At 59.9% G+C, this 17,083-nt stretch overlaps 1 protein-coding gene across 3 annotated transcripts in view; it reads left to right on the top strand.

The window, feature by feature from the left end:
- Positions 1-17,083, top strand: part of SHANK1 (SH3 and multiple ankyrin repeat domains 1) — a 46,063-nt gene that overhangs the window by 4,413 nt on the left and 24,567 nt on the right. For 2 of the 3 annotated variants that reach the window (XM_045856458.1, XM_045856457.1), the window contains exons 5-15: positions 975-1,083; positions 1,169-1,320; positions 3,522-3,689; positions 4,134-4,250; positions 8,496-8,573; positions 8,796-8,862; positions 9,135-9,465; positions 10,371-10,564; positions 13,889-14,002; positions 14,176-14,251; positions 14,636-14,662. In XM_045856458.1, the coding sequence (XP_045712414.1) occupies positions 975-1,083; positions 1,169-1,320; positions 3,522-3,689; positions 4,134-4,250; positions 8,496-8,573; positions 8,796-8,862; positions 9,135-9,465; positions 10,371-10,564; positions 13,889-14,002; positions 14,176-14,251; positions 14,636-14,662 (1,433 nt within the window). The remainder of the gene's footprint in view (positions 1-974; positions 1,084-1,168; positions 1,321-3,521; positions 3,690-4,133; positions 4,251-8,495; positions 8,574-8,795; positions 8,863-9,134; positions 9,466-10,370; positions 10,565-13,888; positions 14,003-14,175; positions 14,252-14,635; positions 14,663-17,083) is intronic. The other variant, XM_045856459.1, reaches the window with a different exon arrangement.

The following is a 17,083-nucleotide window of genomic DNA, read 5'->3' as shown; positions in this document are numbered from 1 at the left end:
TACCGTCCAGGCACTTTGTATCCCAGTCCTTGGACTGTATGTCCGTGAGTCCCTCCTGGTCCCCTAAGAGCTAGGAGGAAGCCAGGGGGCTCTTTCAGTCAGTAGCGAAGTGAAGGATTCTTGTCACATGAGGGGAAAGTCCCCCCACCGGTTCCTCCTCATCTCCTCCCACTGCACATCCATCCTCGTCCTCCCCCAGACACTCCACCCTCCACGCCTGCGCTGTCCACTGCAGGGGCCACTGGCCACACACAGCTCCCGAGCTTTAGCAGTGTGACTGGCCCCCAAGCTTAGCCCGAGTGTGAAATGCATGCCAGGTTTCAAAGACTCCGGATACCCCCCAAAAGTGAAATATCTCCCTAATAAATTTTATACGCATTACGTGCTGAGATGGTGGATATAGTAGGTTAAAAGAGGTATGTCGTTAAGGGGGATTTCAACATCGTTGATAGTCCCTCTTTCTTGTTTGTTTATTTATTTACTTTTACTTTTTTACTGAGTTTATCGGGGTGACATTGGTTAATAAAATGATATAGGTTTCAGGCGTACAACTCTACAACACATCTTCTCTGTGTTGTGTTGTGTGCTCACCATCCAAGGTCTCTTTCCATCTCCATTTATCCCCCTTCTACCCTCTTCTACCTCCGGAGCCCCCAGGTCCCCTTCCTTTCTGCTAAAGGTTTTATTTATTTGTTTGTTTGTTTGTTTATTTTAGAGAGAGGGGTAAGGCGGGAGAAAGAGAGGGAGAGAACACACATCCATCGGGTGAACCGAACCAGCGGCCTTTGGGTTTGCAGGATGACGCTCAACCCACTGAGCCACACCAGTCAGGGGCCCCTTCCTGAAAAAGTAGCTACTTTTTGATGTCACAAGTGGCTCGCTGTGTATGTCACTGCACTGCGCAGCTCGAGGCCCCATCTTTTTTTCTCTTGCTCCCTGATGGGCCTGTCTTCTGTCTCTCCTCTCCGGCTCAGACCGGCCTGAAGAAATTCCTGGAGTACGTGCAGCTCGGCACGTCCGACAAGGTGGCGCGCCTGCTGGACAAGGGGCTGGACCCCAATTATCACGACTCGGATTCAGGAGGTAGGGAGCGGGGCGGAGGGCTTGGGGAGGGGCACGCCCAGCGTGAGGCCCGGGCGCTGCTCTTGACTGGCTTCTCGCCCCTCAGAGACGCCCCTGACGCTGGCCGCCCAGACGGAAGGCTCCGTAGATGTGATTCGAACCCTGTGCCTGGGCGGAGCCCACATCGACTTCCGAGCCCGGGATGGCATGACAGCCCTGCACAAGGCCGCGTGTGCCCGGCACTGCCTCGCTCTCACGGTGAGGCGCCAGCCCCCTCCCCCCGACCCCGGGGCCCTCCGCAAATCATAGACACCCCCAGAATGCCATGTTTCCCACACAGACTGCACTGGGCAAACTGCCCCAGACCCTCCCTCTTCCTGCCTTCCGTCGTCGCCCCTCCCACTGAATCTGAGTCCCCCTCAGACGCTCAGGGGCAGCCACGCTTCCTGGCCCACGACCAGCTATAGCTGATGGTCACTCCGACTTCCTTCTGCCCGGGTGGACGCCATGACTTTCCCCACACTCAGACATTGGTATCCCCCGTTTCCTCTGAGCCAGCCCAGCACCAGCCCTGCCATTGTCTCCCCGAGGGGCAGACGCTCCTCCTCGCCCCTGCAGTGCCCAGTGAGCTTCCTGCTTTGTCCCCAGAGACCAGCCTCCACACACAACCTGCAAACACAGCCCCGCCACCTGCCTCCCTAGGCCCTGGCCCCAAACAGCCCCCATCAACACTTCCCCATCTCTCACGTGCAAATACGGGCCCCTCCTCCCAAATAGGTGAACCTCATGTACCCACAAAAAAGCACACACGGAGTCAGCTGGCGCTTATATTTTAAAATACTGTTGCCTTCTCTCTTTTTTTTAATTTATTGATTTTAGAGAGAGAGACATTGATTTGTTCTTCCACTTATTTATGCATTCACTGATTGATTCTTTTTTAAATAAAGACTTTTCTTTATTTTTAGAGAGAGGGGAAGGGAGGGAGAAAGAGAAGGAGAGAAACATCAATGTGTGGTTGCTGTTTGCCCAACCCCTACTGGGGACCTGGCCCAAAACCCAGGCATGTGCCCTGACTGGGAATCGAACTGGCGACCCTTTGGGTTCACAGGCTGGCATTCAATCCACTGAGGTACACCAGCCAGAGCTATTGATCCTCTTATGTGCCTTGACTGGGGATGAAACCTATAACCTTGGCATGTTGGGATGACGCTCTAACCGACTGAGTACCCCACCAGGACTGCCATTGCCTTCTTCCCACCCCCTCCCAAGCGTTCTTTTTTTAAAAGGAAAAAATGGTACTTATTTATTTTTAGAGAGAGGGGAAAGGAGGGAGAAAGAGGGAAAGATCAATGTGTGGTTGCCTCCTGTGCGCCCCCTACTGGGGACCTGGCCCACACCCCAGGCACGTGCCCTGACTGGGAATATGAACCTGCAACCCTTTGGTTCTCAGGCCAGCATTCAATCCACTGAGCCACACCAGCCAGGGCTCCTCCTGAGGGTTCTTGATCCCTCTTCACACACAGGTCAGGATAGAATGCCCCAGAGATACATAGCTGTGGATAAATACAATGATTCACAGATGCCCCAGCTTAACAAACCCTCCTTCCCCTTCTCCAACCCTTTCAGCAGCCACAAAGATCTCTCATACCCCTGGAAGCCACAGACCCTCTGTCGTACCCCCAGTGCATTGCCCTCCCCCAGACCCAGACCCGCACCGGCCTATCTAGTAGCCACTAGCTATCTGCGGCTGTTGAGACTTAAACTGGTTACAGTGAACGGAAATCAAACCTTTGGCTTGTCGGGCTCACTAGCCATATTCAAGCTCTCAGCTGCCAACGTGCAGCCTCCGTGTTGGGCGGTGCAGTTGTGACCGTGCCCATTGTCATGGAACATGCAGTTGGACAGCACCACCTCGGCCATGCTCACACAGGGCCACCGCCAACACTGTCCTACTAACCGTCGACACCCTTACCAGCCTTCTGTGCCCAGAGCCGTTCCTTGAGTGGGACTACTCCCCGGCCCCACACCCCTGGCCTCCAGGAGGCTGGTCTGCTGCCTCTTCCGGAGCTTGCTCTTTCCCAGGCCACCTCCTGTGCCCCACCCTCGGAGCTCAGCAGTAACAGCGCCCACTTGGCCAGGGGCCTCCGGCATCACTTCTGTCATTTGTCCCCACAGCCACCCCACCGAGTAGGTGGGTGTCCGCTGTGGGGGAAGGGCAGGCTGGATGTCAGAGCGGGAGGGTCCTCTGCCGGCCTCTTCCTGGTTCCCTCCTAGTTTGCAGGGTGGGAGAGGCTCAGAGAGCGGAAGGGCCAGGCTCAAGGTCACACAAGGGCATCGTGGCAGAGCTGAGACTGCCATTGGCCAGTGGCAGTCGCCCAGGACCCCTTGTCCTCGTCCCGCTGGCTCTTCAGAACGAGCCCGTGCCCCGTGACTGTCATCTGCCTTGTCTCCCCTCCTAGGCACTCCTGGACCTCGGGGGCTCCCCCAACTACAAGGACCGCCGGGGGCTGACCCCTCTGTTCCACACGGCGATGGTGGGGGGCGACCCCCGCTGCTGCGAGCTGCTGCTGTACAACAGGGCCCAGCTGGGCATCGCCGACGAGAACGGCTGGCAGGAGATCCACCAGGTGCCGCTGCCTAGGCCAGGAGGGGCGGGCACAGGGGTGGGGCTGCCGGGCCCCACTGGCTCAGGGGCCAGGGACCAGGGACCCTGGTCCAAGGGGCTGGGGGTCCAGACACTGAGGGCCTCCTAGAGGGTGGGAGTCAGGGCCCCTGGTCCCCAAAGAGAAAAAGATGGGGGTGTCGACACTGGAACCGTGAAGGAACATGGGCTGGGGGACGGGACTCCTTGACCCTTGACGTGGGTGGGGATGGCCTCTTGTGGGGCCAAGCTGGACCTCTCAGCCATGGAGTGACTTGTGAAGCCCACAGCCTGGGTCTCTAAGAAGGATCGGGGGCTGAAAGGAGGAGGGGCACTGGATACAGGGCTTCCTGGCCTCAAGGTGAAGGCTATGGACGGCCGCCGTGAGCGGAGGGTCTGACCAGCCTCCTCGGCTCCCTGTCCTCCGCAGGCCTGCCAGCGGGGTCACTCTCAGCACCTGGAGCATCTGCTCTTCTACGGCGCTGAGCCCGGAGCCCAGAACGCCTCAGGGAACACGGCCCTGCACATCTGTGCCCTCTACAACAAGGTCTGCCCGGCTCCCCTCCTGACTGCAGCCCTCTGCTCCTTCTCTATTTCATTCGTTCATTCACTCACACGTTCATTCATTCATTGCTCGCTTATTCGCTCACTCATTCACTCATTCATTCATTCATTCATTCGTTCAACAAGTATTTACTGAGCACCTTCCCTGCATCGGACCCAGAACTGGATGCTGAGGGCCAAGTAGTGAGCAAGCAGGACAGCCCCAGATCGGGGCACACCTGCCATCACAGTCCAGACTGCCCAGAGGGAGCTCACGGGGAATGCAGGTCCCTAGGGGATCCCGAGTGTGGGCTTGGGCTGGAGGCTGGGGTGGAGGTGGCTATGGAGGATGTGCCACCTGTGCTAAGGTGAGCAGGAGTCAGCGGGGTAGAGAAGCAGGAGAAAGCTTTGCTAGCAGGGGCAGAGGGCATGGCCAGAGGGTTACCCAGAGATTCTCTCTCCCGGGAGTCTTGTTCCGCTGCCAGTGGGTTATTACCTGCTGAGCACCCATGCATGGGAAGGGGCGGCCATTGTAGCAGACAAAGGAAAAGCCAAACAAACTGCAGCCCCCAAGGGGACCAGAGTATTGTGTGAGTTGTAGTAATTTGGGGCTGTGTGGATGGTCCCCACTTCAGGAGCTGGGGTGACCGGTAAAGAGCAGGTTGGCGGTAGGGGGAGGGGAGTCTCATGTTCCTGCTCCGGTGCTGTGCGGCAGCCCGTTGGGTTGGCCAAAGCTGGGGACCTTCAGCCTGGTGACCCCAGCCCTTTGCTCCTTGTGTGACAGGCAGTCCTGGGCAGATCAGCCCCCTCAGTGCCTCAGCCTCCCCCACCCACTCCGAAAGGCTGCCTGTCCTTGGAGGGTTGCCACGGGGGCTTGGGAGGACAGGACTCGGCCCGTGGCTGCTGCTGGTCGTCAGCCCCATCCCCGCCTCCCTGTTCTGTCTTTCAGAACAGCCCAGCCCCTTCTGCCTCATCAGGACGTGCAGTGCTGGGGATGTGGCAGGTAGCCACGGGCTGCCTTGTGGCAGCAGGCAGCTTGCTTGGCGCCCGCCGAGGGAGAACTCGGTGTTTGTCAAACCCGACCAACACGGTGCCGTCACTTCCCCTCCTGGTGGCACTTCTGTCTCTCCTGCTCCTCGACACGGGCCTCGTGCCCAGACTCCCCGGGCCCTCCACCTCCCGTGGGAATGGCCTGTGGGCTCCCCGAAGATGCCCTGTCCCTTCTGCAAGGCTCCGTCCTCTCCCTGAAATGGGAATCACGTCTACTGAGTGAAGGGGATGAAAGAGCATGTAAATTAAGTGCTCGTCCCTAGAAGGCAGCTATAATAATCATCATTATGATCGTGATCGTAACCATTATCAGTCAGGATCCAGGCAGGAGGCGGAAACCATACCATTCATTTGAACAGGGAAAATTTAATATGAAGAATTAATAGCAAGAGCAATTACTCTTAGCAAGTGAGAGGAACCAGTCATCCCCCCACCCCCGCCCCCCTGCCTGGGACATCCCTTTTCTCGTCTTCAAAATGGGTCAATAACAAAGGACCAAGTGGGTGAATATTTGCCTGTTCTTGGCAAGGTGCTGAATGGACAGATGCTTGACACATGCGAGGTCTTTTTCGACTTCACCCTCCTTGTCTGCCCTCCCAGACTTTACGGTGTCCAAGGTGCAGAGCTGGGTCTGACATTTCCTCACTGTGCTCCCCTGGCCCCTTGGCATCCCTGTGCTGGTGACGGTCAGGTCCATGTCTAGGCTCTGAGATCCTCAAGGCTGGGGGCTATGTCTCTTCAATCTGCTGTCCCAAAGCCCCAGCACATGGTAGGCCTAGAAGCATCTTTGTTGAGTGAAGGAAGGAAGGAAGGAAGGAGAGAAGGAAGGAAGGAGAGGAGGAAGGAAAGGAGGGAGAAAGGAAGGGAGGGAAGAAGGAAAGATGGAGAGGAGGAAGGGAGGGAGGAAGGAGGGAAGGAGGGAAGGAGAGGAGGAAGGAAGGGAGGGAGGGAGGAAGGAAGGGAGGGAGGATCAACCACCTTAGATTTCCTCCAAGCCCGCACAGCACCCAGCTCAGCACATTTAACAGGTAGTTGCTGCTAGATGGATTGCATGACTTGAGGAATGAATGAATGACTTGAACAAATGAATTTTGAATGACTCTACGCCACACCCTCCATCCGCATCCTCTCCATGCCTGTTTCCTGAGCATCTACTATGTGCAGAATGGGAGATAAATCAGACGCAACCTGGCGCCTGCCCTGGGGAGGCGGGAGGGGGATCCCGGACGAGCAAAGAGGCAGACAAGTAAACAGATAATTGCAGAGCTGAGACATAAGTGCCAGGGCACCAGTAAATGTGGGGTTCTCGAGGAGTCATTGGAGGAGCTGGTGGAACTGGTGTTGACGCTCTGGCCCTGTGCTAGGCATGCACCGTGGTGGCTGGGAGCACGCAGACGTGCAGAAACACACCTGACAGTGGTTAACAGTCTAGTTGGTGGGGGGGGACAGTGTGTGCACACTGGTGCACGCACAGACACACTCACAAACACACCCAGTAGCTCTGGGCCACTGACCTGGGCTGTTGGAGTCGTGCTATCACAGGACATAGACAAGCGGTAGGATTAGAAGGCATCTTAGGAGCTCCACTAACCGGCTGTGTGACTTTAGGTGAAGATCTGCCCTCTCTGAGCTAGTGCTACAAGACGGGGTCATACAAGCATCCTTGGTGGATTTGTCATGTGGTGAGGGTCAGACCGAGTCAGTTCTCGGTGAATGCAGGTTCAGGTGGTATTTGGGGATCTAGATAGAGTTGAGTGGGAGGTGAGGGGAAGGTTGGCTCTGGCCAGGTGAAGACAAAAGGCAGGGGACCTTCCCTGATTCGGCACCTGTTTACCGAACAGCTCCTGGGGGCCAGATGCCATTCCAGGTGGCAAGGGCCGCAGACAGAAGCATGCCCCTACGCAAGGGACCAGGTAGTGGGATGCTAAAGAGACAAATAAAATAGCAATGTAAATTCAGAGAGACCGTGTTGGGAAGAAGATGAGCTCATACTGGCTTGGAAGGATGCCTGGGCTGTAGCAGGTATCACAGAAGTAAAAATAAAGCAGGGAGCAGGACGGGGGTTATTTCTGACAGGGCGGTCAGAGGAGCCCCCTCTGAAGAGGTGGTGTTCCAGAAAAAACCTGAGCGAAGCGAGAAAGCGAGCGATGCGAACATGGCAGGGCAGAGAATTCCGAGCAGAGGGAGCAGCAGGTGCAAAGGCCCTGGGGCAGGAGCATGCCTGTCAGAGGAAGGCGGCCACTGGGGCTGGAGCATGGGGAGTGAAGACGAACCTGGCGAGGCTGAGGGTGGTGGGGCAGGACAGATCAGCCGGCACCTCCTGCGCCATGGGAAGGACCTTGGGTTTGATCCAGAGCGAGAGGGAGCGACACGTCATGAGTCACCCAAGTAAGGGATTGATCTGGGTGTGGATGGCATTTCTACCCCACCACCCCCTTCCTTCTGGCTCTGGCAGGGTGTGTGATAAAGAGCACAGGCTCCGGAGACAGACGGACCTGGGTTCGAATGTGGACACAGATGCACCAGCCCCCGTGACCTTGACCTCCTTGTCTGTTGGGCGGTTCAGTGAGCTGCTGCCTCCCAAGTGCTGAGCACCTGGCCTGCAGCATAGTGAGCCCTCCATGAGGTTTAGATGGATGGCTCTCAGCCAGGCTGCTTCTGGCCCCCAGGGGACATTTGTCACCGTCTGCTGACATTCTCGGTGGTCACAACCAGGAGGGGATGCTACTGGCATCTAGTGGTAGAGGCCAGGGATGCTGCTCGACACCCTTCCGTGCACAGGGTGGCTGAGAAACCCTGGTTTAGATTCATGCCACCCAAGTCACAGGTGTAATTTTAAAGGACTCAGGAGCCACATTTAAAAACAGAGAAAAGAAACAGGTGATGTGGATTTTAGTAACATACTTTATTTAATCCATTGTATCCAAAATAGTATCCTTTAAACTTGAAATCAATAGAAACATTACTGGAGAAATTTTCTTTTTTTTTTTTTTCCCATGCTAGGCCCTTGAAATCCAGTGTGTATTTATTGCACACACAGCACACCTCAGGCTGGCCACACAGAAACTCGGCTCAGCAGCCACACTTGGCCAGTGGCTGCTGTCCTGGGCAGGGCAGGGCAGGGCAGGGCCAGATCAGATTGCTCCTGAGGTTCCTGTCATAATGACCTTTGCTGTCTTTCCTTCCCCTTCACCCTCAGGAGACTTGTGCCAGGATCCTCCTCTATCGAGGGGCCAAAAAGGACGTGAAGAATAACAATGGACAGACCGCCTTCCAGGTCTGGGGCTGGGGGGGACTGGGGGCGGGGTTAGGAGGCACTACACAGGGGTGAAGGAGGGTGGAGCCGTGAGGCGTGCTGGGAGAGAGGCAAGGCCGGAGTGTCTGGGGCAACAGAGGCAGAGGGAGCAGCCGGCCAGGGGCTGGCCAGTGCTTCCTGTCCCCTCTCCCAGCACCTGGGCCACCCCACCTCCCTGGCACCTCCCTGTCTCTCTCCTCCCAGGTGGCAGTGATCGCTGGGAATTTCGAACTGGGGGAGCTGATCCGAAACCACCGAGAACAAGATGTGGGTGAGTGAGGGGTGCTGGGGTAAGGCAGAGCCTAGAGTGCTTGGAGGGTGTGTGTGTGGTAGGATCATGGGTCAGGGCACCCGATTTGGGGGCCAGGATGGGATTGAAAAAGCCCTTGGAGGACCTCAAACGTCTGATCAGTAAGGGGTGGGACTCCCGGCCTCCCATACTCTTTCTCAAACCCTTCTTTCCTCCCTCATGCCTCTCCCCATCACCCCTCGCTTGTTTCTGTCCCCCCTGCCCCTCTGTCCCCTGCCACTGTGCCCTCTCAGTGCCCTTCCAGGAGTCCCCCAAGTATGCCGCCCGGCGGCGGGGACCGCCGAGCGCCGGGCTGACGGTGCCCCCCGCGCTGCTGCGGGCCAACAGTGACACCAGCATGGCCCTGCCCGACTGGATGGTGTTTGCCGCCCCGGGGACCTCGTCCGCCGGGGCCCCCGGCGCTACCTCAGCGGCCCAGGGCCAGTCGCAGCCCTCGGCCCCCAGCACCAAGCTCAGCACCGGGACCCTCCGAAGTGCCAGCAGCCCCCGGGGAGCCCGGGCGCGCTCCCCGTCCCGCGGGAGGCACCCCGAAGAGGCCAAGAGGCAGCCTCGTGGACGGCCCAGGTAGGAGAGGGCCCAGCCCTGGTCCCACAACAGATCCCAGCCCAGCCCGGTCCCCTCGTCAGAGCCACCAGGCTCCAGGCCAGCTCAGCTGCCACCCTCCTGTCCCTGTACCTGCCCCCCTGCACCAGGCTTAGGCCACTCTCCCGACCTTTAAGGAAGGGAGGGTATCGTGAGCCAGTCTTGCAGCCCTCCCAAGTGCATGCAAGTTCAGCCAAAGCATTTGCTCTACACCAGAGGCCTGGGGGCACTCTCCCCCAATGTTGGCCCTAGACCCTGAGGACAGACAGGGTGAGGTGAGAGGAGGCCAAGCAGGGTGGGGGCCTCCGAGGGCCTTGGGAGGAAGGCCTGAGATCGGAGATGAAGCCGGAGGAGGGGTAGGTGGGAGGGGAGCAGAGAAGCCACTCAGGGCAGAGGGGAGGGTGGGAAGGGGCACTGTGGGGTGAGGAGGCCAAGCTGGCTAAGGAGGGTGAGGAGGGGAGCTGTGGCCAGCCAGCATGTCCCGAGGAAGTAGGAGGGGAGAAGATCATGGAGGACCGGGAATGGCGGGCAGGGGGGCTGGACCCAACCTCGGAGGAAGCTGGAAGTCCCTGAAGGCTAGGGAACAGAGGGATGGCGTGGGCAGAGCTTAGCCTCAGGAGGCGCCATCGGGTGGAGCTCGTAGGACCGTGGGAGGGGTCAGAGCTGAAGCCAGGAAGCAGGAGAGGGGTCTGGGGGACGGCAGCCCGCAGAGAGAGGGAGTCCCAGATGCCCTCTTCCCCCAGGACTCCAGAGCTGGGCAACCCACTCAAACCCCCTCCCTCACCCCGATGCTCCGTCTCTCCCCCGCCCCTCCAAGGACCCCTGTTCCCCCAGAGGTGCCCCCTCCCTCCACTCTGCCCCGCCTCTCACACCCTCTGTGTACGCAGCTCCAGTGGGACGCCCCGGGAAGGGCCCACCGGGGGCACCGGGGGCTCAGGGGGGCCCGGGGGCTCCCTGGGCAGCCGCGGGAGGCGCAGGAAGCTTTACTCAGCGGTGCCCGGACGCTCCTTCATGGCCGTGAAGTCCTACCAGGCTCAAGCCGAGGGGGAGATCTCCCTGAGCAAAGGCGAGAAGATCAAAGGTAAGGGGCAGGCAGGTGAGCTGACCACTCCGGGAGAAGCAGTCAGAGCCACAGTTCTAGAATGTTCCGCGCACTCTGGAGGCCTCTGAGAGCCAGCCCCGAAATGCCCTGTCTGCCCGGAGGAGCGTGAAGTGTAACTGAGATGATGCCAGCAGGCAGCGGTGGGACCCCTCCAGGCATGGTTTCTACTCACTCACGACCCCCCCTCCTTGCAGCAGGGCTTCCAGGCCCTGTCGCACAGTTGAAGGATTATAGCCTCAGGCAGGTGACACCCCTTGCCTGCAGCCCTCAGTGTTTCCTGCTGCCCTATGGGGAGTGTGAGGCCATGCCGCCTGCCTTCACCTCCAGCCACGGCCAGGTTCCGCGTCTGAGGAAGGGGGCGGGGCCTACGTTGGGGGCGGGGCTCCGCTGAGAGGGGATGGGCGATGTGAGTGAAACTCGGTCCATGCCCAGAGTTCCCCAAACAGAGAGTGTCGTTGTAGGCATTCGCCTCTCTCTGGTTTCCCTTTCTTCATCTGGAAAATGGTGCCAGTAGCCCCCACGGGCAGACTTGCCGGGCTGGTGACTTGTGCTCTTGGACGGAATGGTGCTTTGGAGACAGGAAACGGGCTGTCGTGGGCGTAGTCAGCCTGCTTTGGGAGAGCCAGTCTCTGCCCAGCTCTAGGCTATGGAGGAACTGAGCAGTATAGAGGCTGAGAACCAGACAGCTGGGGTTCGAATCCTGCCTTCCCCTCCTCAGGCAAGGGACTTCTCTGGGCCTCAGAGTCCTCATCTACAAAACGGGACCCTGCTGAGGACTGAAGGAATCCTCTCACGTAAAGCACTTAGAACAGCGCTTCGCACAGAGCGAGCACAGCCAACGTTATCAAAGCGCCCCTCCCCCACTACAGGCACTTAGAGGAGAGAGACCCCTGGCCATCGCCCAGGGAAGCTGGGAGGGTCCTCCCACAGTGAGGGCCCAGGGTCATCCCCATGCCCCCCTGCAGAGAGCCGCCATGACAAAGCAGCGGAGACCGAGTTGGAGTGGGTCAGGGATCAGAGCACCGGGCAGGTTGTGCAGGTGCCTCTGTGTGGCGGTCTGTCTGCCCGTAGCCTCAGTTCCTGGAGGTGAGGTCCTGAGACATTGATCTCCGGGTCCCAGGGGCCCAGTTTCACAGCAGAGTGCACAGGAGGCCTCAAGACATGTCCGCTGAATGAACGAATGAATGAATGAATGAAGGGCCAAATGCCAGGGCTAGCGGTGGGGGCCACAGCAGTGCCTGCAGAGGAGAGACAGACAGACGGACAGTGTGTGTGTTGGGGGTGGGGGTTTGTCTGTGATTGGGAGGGTGAGAAAGAAGAAAGGGAAACTGAGGCAGGGGTGAGGGACCTCCTGGGAAGGCAGAGGGAGGGCTTTGGACAGTATCTCCCATGTGCCTTTCTGAACTTCAAGCCCAAAACTGCTGCACAAGGAGAGGAGACACCACTCTGTTTTTAATGCCCGTCCCTTTCATTGAAAAGACACTCCGTTGCCCCCAAGCGTGCCCACCTGCACGATGTCACCAGGTGTCCCCACATCTCGAGAGGTAGCAGAGCTCCCTCTGCTCTCAGGATCCCAGCCCAGTGCCTGAGCTTGGCCTACAAGGCTCCCCCACCCCCACTCGCCCACCCACCCACCTCATCTCCAGCCACTTTCCCCTCACCCACAAGGTTCCAAGGACCATACCCTTCTCTCATTCTTCAAATGCCCCGAGCCCTTTCCCACATAAAGCGCTTCGCACGTGCTGTTGCTTCTGCCTGGACGACCTTTGCTCCTTGTCATTGTGTCCTCCAGTCTGAGGATCCTTCGGGTCTCAGCCTGTAGGTCACATCCTCCTGAACGCCTCCCTGGTTGGTCTCTGCCAGCCATCCCACTTACATGTTCCCCTCTGGGTGTCCTGTCTCCAGATACCCTTTTTCTCTTGAGTGCTGCCCTCGATTTCCAATCATGAGGTCACCTGTAGACTCACACCTCCCACGGGCACCAGTGTGGCAGGTCCGTGAGGGCAAGAACCACGTTCATGGTGTTCGACAGCTCCTACCCCTGACTGTTCAGTGAGTGCAGGATCGATCCCCAGGCCACCCAGCCAGGCAGGGTGCAGCCAGCCAAGAGCCCAGACTCCTTGCCACCTGTCTCCTGTTCTTCTGTGACCTTGAACATCTCTTGATCTCACCTCCCAGACCCTCTCCAGGCAGGTGGCTGGTGCAGAGAAAAGCATCGATGGCCCTGACTCAAATCCTAGAGTGACTTGAGGCATCTCTGCGCAAGGGATTTCTAGGCTCTAGCTTTAGCGGCTTCATCTCTGAAGTGGGAAGTCAGTTGTTAGCTATCAGAGTGGGCATGAGGGTTGAGGGAGGGAGGTATGTGAGGGGCTGAGTGCGGACAGAGCCACGAAAATGCTGGAGGGAGGGAAGGAGGACTGTGTGTTGAACAAGACGCTTGAACAGAGAGAGAGCAACCTTAGTGACTACAAGCATTCACTCTCAAAATGCACAGAGCTGCATTCGAATCCAGCCTCTGGTTATTACACGCCATGTAACCTTGAGCAAGTGACCTGGGATCTCCACACCCCTATTTCCCATCAGTAGTAGAGCAGGGATAGTAACAGCAGCCCCTCTAAGGGTTCTGGTCCGGAGCGAGAGCTGGGTAGACGTGAGCAATCCCTGCTGTCCATCTCTGAACATCACCACCCAGCTCGGCGGCACGGGGCATGTCACAGGCTACCACTGAACGTGGGCTGATTGATGGTTTCAGAGGTGGGGCCGGCGGGAAGGGCCCTGCAGTTGTGCGTGGTGGAGAGAAGGAAAGAGGTGATTCTAATCTCTTCTCCCTTCTAGAGCCTGGGGAAGCAAAGAGAGGTGGAGGAGGGACGGGCCTGGGAGCAAATGACAAAAGATTAAGCAGCAAGGAGACTGCCAGAGGTGGCAGGGCAGCAGTGGGGCTGCCCGGGAGGGTTGAGAGAAATCACAGAACAACAACCGAACTGAAACCCGTCACCAGGGGAGAAGAGAGCCCGTCGAGGACGGGTCCCTAACCTGTGAGGCAGCGCCACGGACACGGCCCTCTTCCCCACTGCCTCTGGCTGTCCTCACTGGATCCGGAAAGCTAGAATGCAAGAGTGACATGATTTGCTTCTCCCCCCCACCATGGCCTCGCCCCTTCCTGGGACGTTCATTAAGGACGCCCTGTGGCCAGGACCTGCGCCAGGTGCAGGAATTACGGAAAGGTGGTGCATGGTGTGTTGGGGGCAGGAGCAGCATGGAAACGTAGAAATGTTTCTCTGTTCCTGCTCCCCGCCCACCCAGTGCTTAGCATCGGGGAAGGAGGCTTCTGGGAAGGCCAAGTGAAAGGTCGCGTCGGTTGGTTCCCCTCTGACTGCCTGGAAGAGGTGGCAAACCGCTCCCAGGAGGGAAAGCAAGGTAACGCCTCGCCCCAATGTGTCCAATTTACCCTCGGGTACTCACTTATGTCCTTTCCCATCGTCTTCCTGATGGGGCTGGGAGGAGACTGGGAAGGTGTGGGCCAGGGGCACTGGGGGTGGGCTTGTGGTTTCTGGAGTGAGGACCCAAGGTGGTCCCTTGTCCCCCTGCAGAAAGCCGCAGTGACAAGGCAAAGAGACTCTTCCGGCATTATACCGTGGGCTCCTACGACAGCTTTGATGCCCCAAGGTAAATGTCCTCACCCCCTTGGCGACCCCCCTTCCCATCTCACCTCTTCCCTCTGAAGTTTGACCAGGGGTGGGGGAAGGCAGCGTTAGCTTCCCACCACACAGCCCAATGCCAACCCTGCCTTGGCAGCCAGGGAGACTGCTCAGCTCTAGGGTGGCCGAAAACCAGTGGGGTGGGTGGGGCTGGATGGGGGAGGGGAATGCCTGGGGGCCTGGGGCTCTCACGTGTATGGCTGGCTGGAGGTCACGTGCAGTGGAAGTGTACCCATCCCACGCCTCGCACCGGGTGTGGGCAGCGCCAGGCCAGGCCAGGCGGGTGGGGGCGGGGAGAGGGGCACACTGACACCTTTCCCCTCCCTGGCTGCTGGCTGACTTGCTTCTGAAGCTTGATGGATGGGATTGGCCCAGGGAGGTGAGACGGGAGGGGACGGGCGGGCACGGGGTCAGGAATGGGAAGGAAGGGGTGCCTGTGGGCCTATGGGTGTGTGCGCGTGCACGACCAGAGCTGAAGCTCCCTGTGTGTGAACGGCTTGCACAGGCGAGTGCCCTTGTCCTGTTTCCTTGAGTGTGCTCTTGCCCACGTGTCTCTGTAGGTGCACATGACCCGTGTCCGTATGCATGCGTGACTGGAGGCCCCTAGACACAGAGCCCCGAGCATATGCCCGGGAAGGCCAGAGGGCCTGGCCTGCTCCGTAGAGACAGGTGCCTCTGTGGCTGTCATTGGTGGCTGCAGGACTGTGGCTAATGGTGCAGCTGTCCCCACACATCCCTGTGTCCCTGAATCTGTGTGTCTGAGAATGAGGGCAAGTGTTTCTAGAGATGGCGGTGTGTCTGCTTACCGCGTAGGGACAGGTGGGTCTCCACACACACCTGTCCCTCTCTCTGCATGTCCCTGTTGGTGCACACGAGCCCATACAACTGTGTGCATGCATTTGCATCTGTCTGACTGAGCTGGAATTCAGGACCTGCAGTGGCTGGGGGAGGGCCCCCCGCCTGAGAAGGGAGGACTCCAGGAGGTGGGCTTCTGGAAGGGCAAGGCTGTGGGGGAGGGGTGGTCATAACTGGGCATCCGGGATGACACCCTCCCCTGCTGCTCCCCAGCCCCCCCCCCCAGGGAAGGGTCTCCTTGTTCGTGGCATCCTTCCATTAAATGTGTCCAAACCTACGTGTCTGTGTTCTGGCCAGTGGGGACCCGCTGGGGCGGGGAGGAAGACCAATGACACCAGGGCAGAGGGGGTGGGGCTGGGGTGCTGCCCCGAGCCCCACGTGTCCGAGGCGCTTGACCATTGTGCGTGTCCGCCTGGCACGTCTCCGGCTCTGGGCAGCGGGTGAGTATCCAGGTTCCTCCCCCCGAGTCACCCCGTCAGCCTCTGCTTCCCTCTCGTCTCTGTCCATGTCTCTCTGAGCGTGTCTCCTTGGCCTTGGTCTTGGGGTCACTTGATCGACCTGCGGCTGGATGAAGGTGGTCCCTCTGGCCCTCAGGTCTGTCCTGTCCAGTGTGTATCCCCCCTCCTTCTCCACGGCCCTCGCCCACTGGGATGTGCTGCCAGTCTGCGGTGTGTCTGAGGCGCTCCTGCCTGGCCCCTGCTCTGCCCGACCCCTTCTGTGTCCTGTGGTTTGCCCCTTGCACACCCCCACCCCCCTCCCTCCCACATCCGTGCCTCCCTCGCTCCTCTCCTGTGGGTGTCCAGTGTGGTGTAGCGTGTGTATGCCCCTCTGCCTGAGGTTCTTAGGAGGGAGGTGTCTCTCTGCCTTGGGGCCCGATCTGAATGCCCTGGCCTTCCCTTTCTGGCCCTTCCAGATTGTGTTGGGGTGCTTTGTATGTCGGTCTGTGTTGGGGGGGCTGTGTGTCCCCTCCTGGGGCCTCTCTCACCTTGATGTCCCTGCCCTGGAAGTGGGGCTCGGTCCGCGCGTTCCCGCACGAGGTTTCGAGGCATCTTGTGTGGTGTGCGTCCCTCTCCCGCTCTCCCTCGCTCTGCACCTGCGCGGGAGGGCCCTGGAGGGGGGAGGGGGGTTAAGGGGGGGCCCAGACCGGAAGTGCCTCCCCTTCTCCTCCCCCCGCGCCTCGCCCCTCCCCCTTCTCCCGCCAAGGGGGCCCCCGCGTTCCCCTCCCGGCCCCCTCCCCCTTGCCCGGCCCCCTCCGCCGCCCGGCGCAGGACGCCAAGGGGTTAAGCCTCGCGCCGACTGCCCGCCTCCGGAGCTGTCCGCGGTGCTGAAGCCCGCGCCGGCCGCGGTCCTCGCGCTCCAGCGGCGGCCCGACCCCGCGCCCCGCGCCCCCGCGCCCCCCGGCATGTGAGCCCCCGGCCCTGCCCTCCCTCCCGCGGGAGGGTGCGCGCCCCCTCCCCCTCCCCTCTCCCGGTGCGGGTCAGCATGAGGCGGGGCCTGGGGGCCCGGACACGGGGGTTCGGCCGAGCGGGGACGGGGACGCGGCGGCGGCGGCGGGGGCGGCCGGCACCGGGACCCGGGCCGGGGCCGCGGCGGCGATGGCTTTGTCTGCGGTCGGCGGCGGCGGGGGTCTCGGGGGCGGCCCCACTGGGGGCTCCCTGCCGCAGCCGCCCCCCGCGCTCTCCTCCAGCTGGCCGGCCCTGGGGCCCCGGCGGCGCAGCGTCTGGTACATCTACAGGTAACGGAGCGCGCCGCCCCTTTCCCCCGCGGCCTGGCCTGGAGGCCCCGGCCCGCCGTGACGACCCTACCCCCGCCGCTGATCCCTCACCTCTGGGGCTCCTCCTCATCCCCCCGGCCGCCCCGCTCCTCCAGCCCTCTCCCCTAACCTCCTCTGAACGCCGAACGCCTATCGGGCCCCTCTTCTCAACCCTTCCTTCATCCCTTCCCT

Source organism: Phyllostomus hastatus, unplaced genomic scaffold, assembly GCF_019186645.2.
Source record: "Phyllostomus hastatus isolate PE091 unplaced genomic scaffold, TTU_PhHast_1.1 phas_scaffold_1224, whole genome shotgun sequence".
Lineage (NCBI taxonomy): Eukaryota > Metazoa > Chordata > Mammalia > Chiroptera > Phyllostomidae > Phyllostomus > Phyllostomus hastatus.
This window is presented reverse-complemented; position numbering and strand designations above follow the sequence as displayed.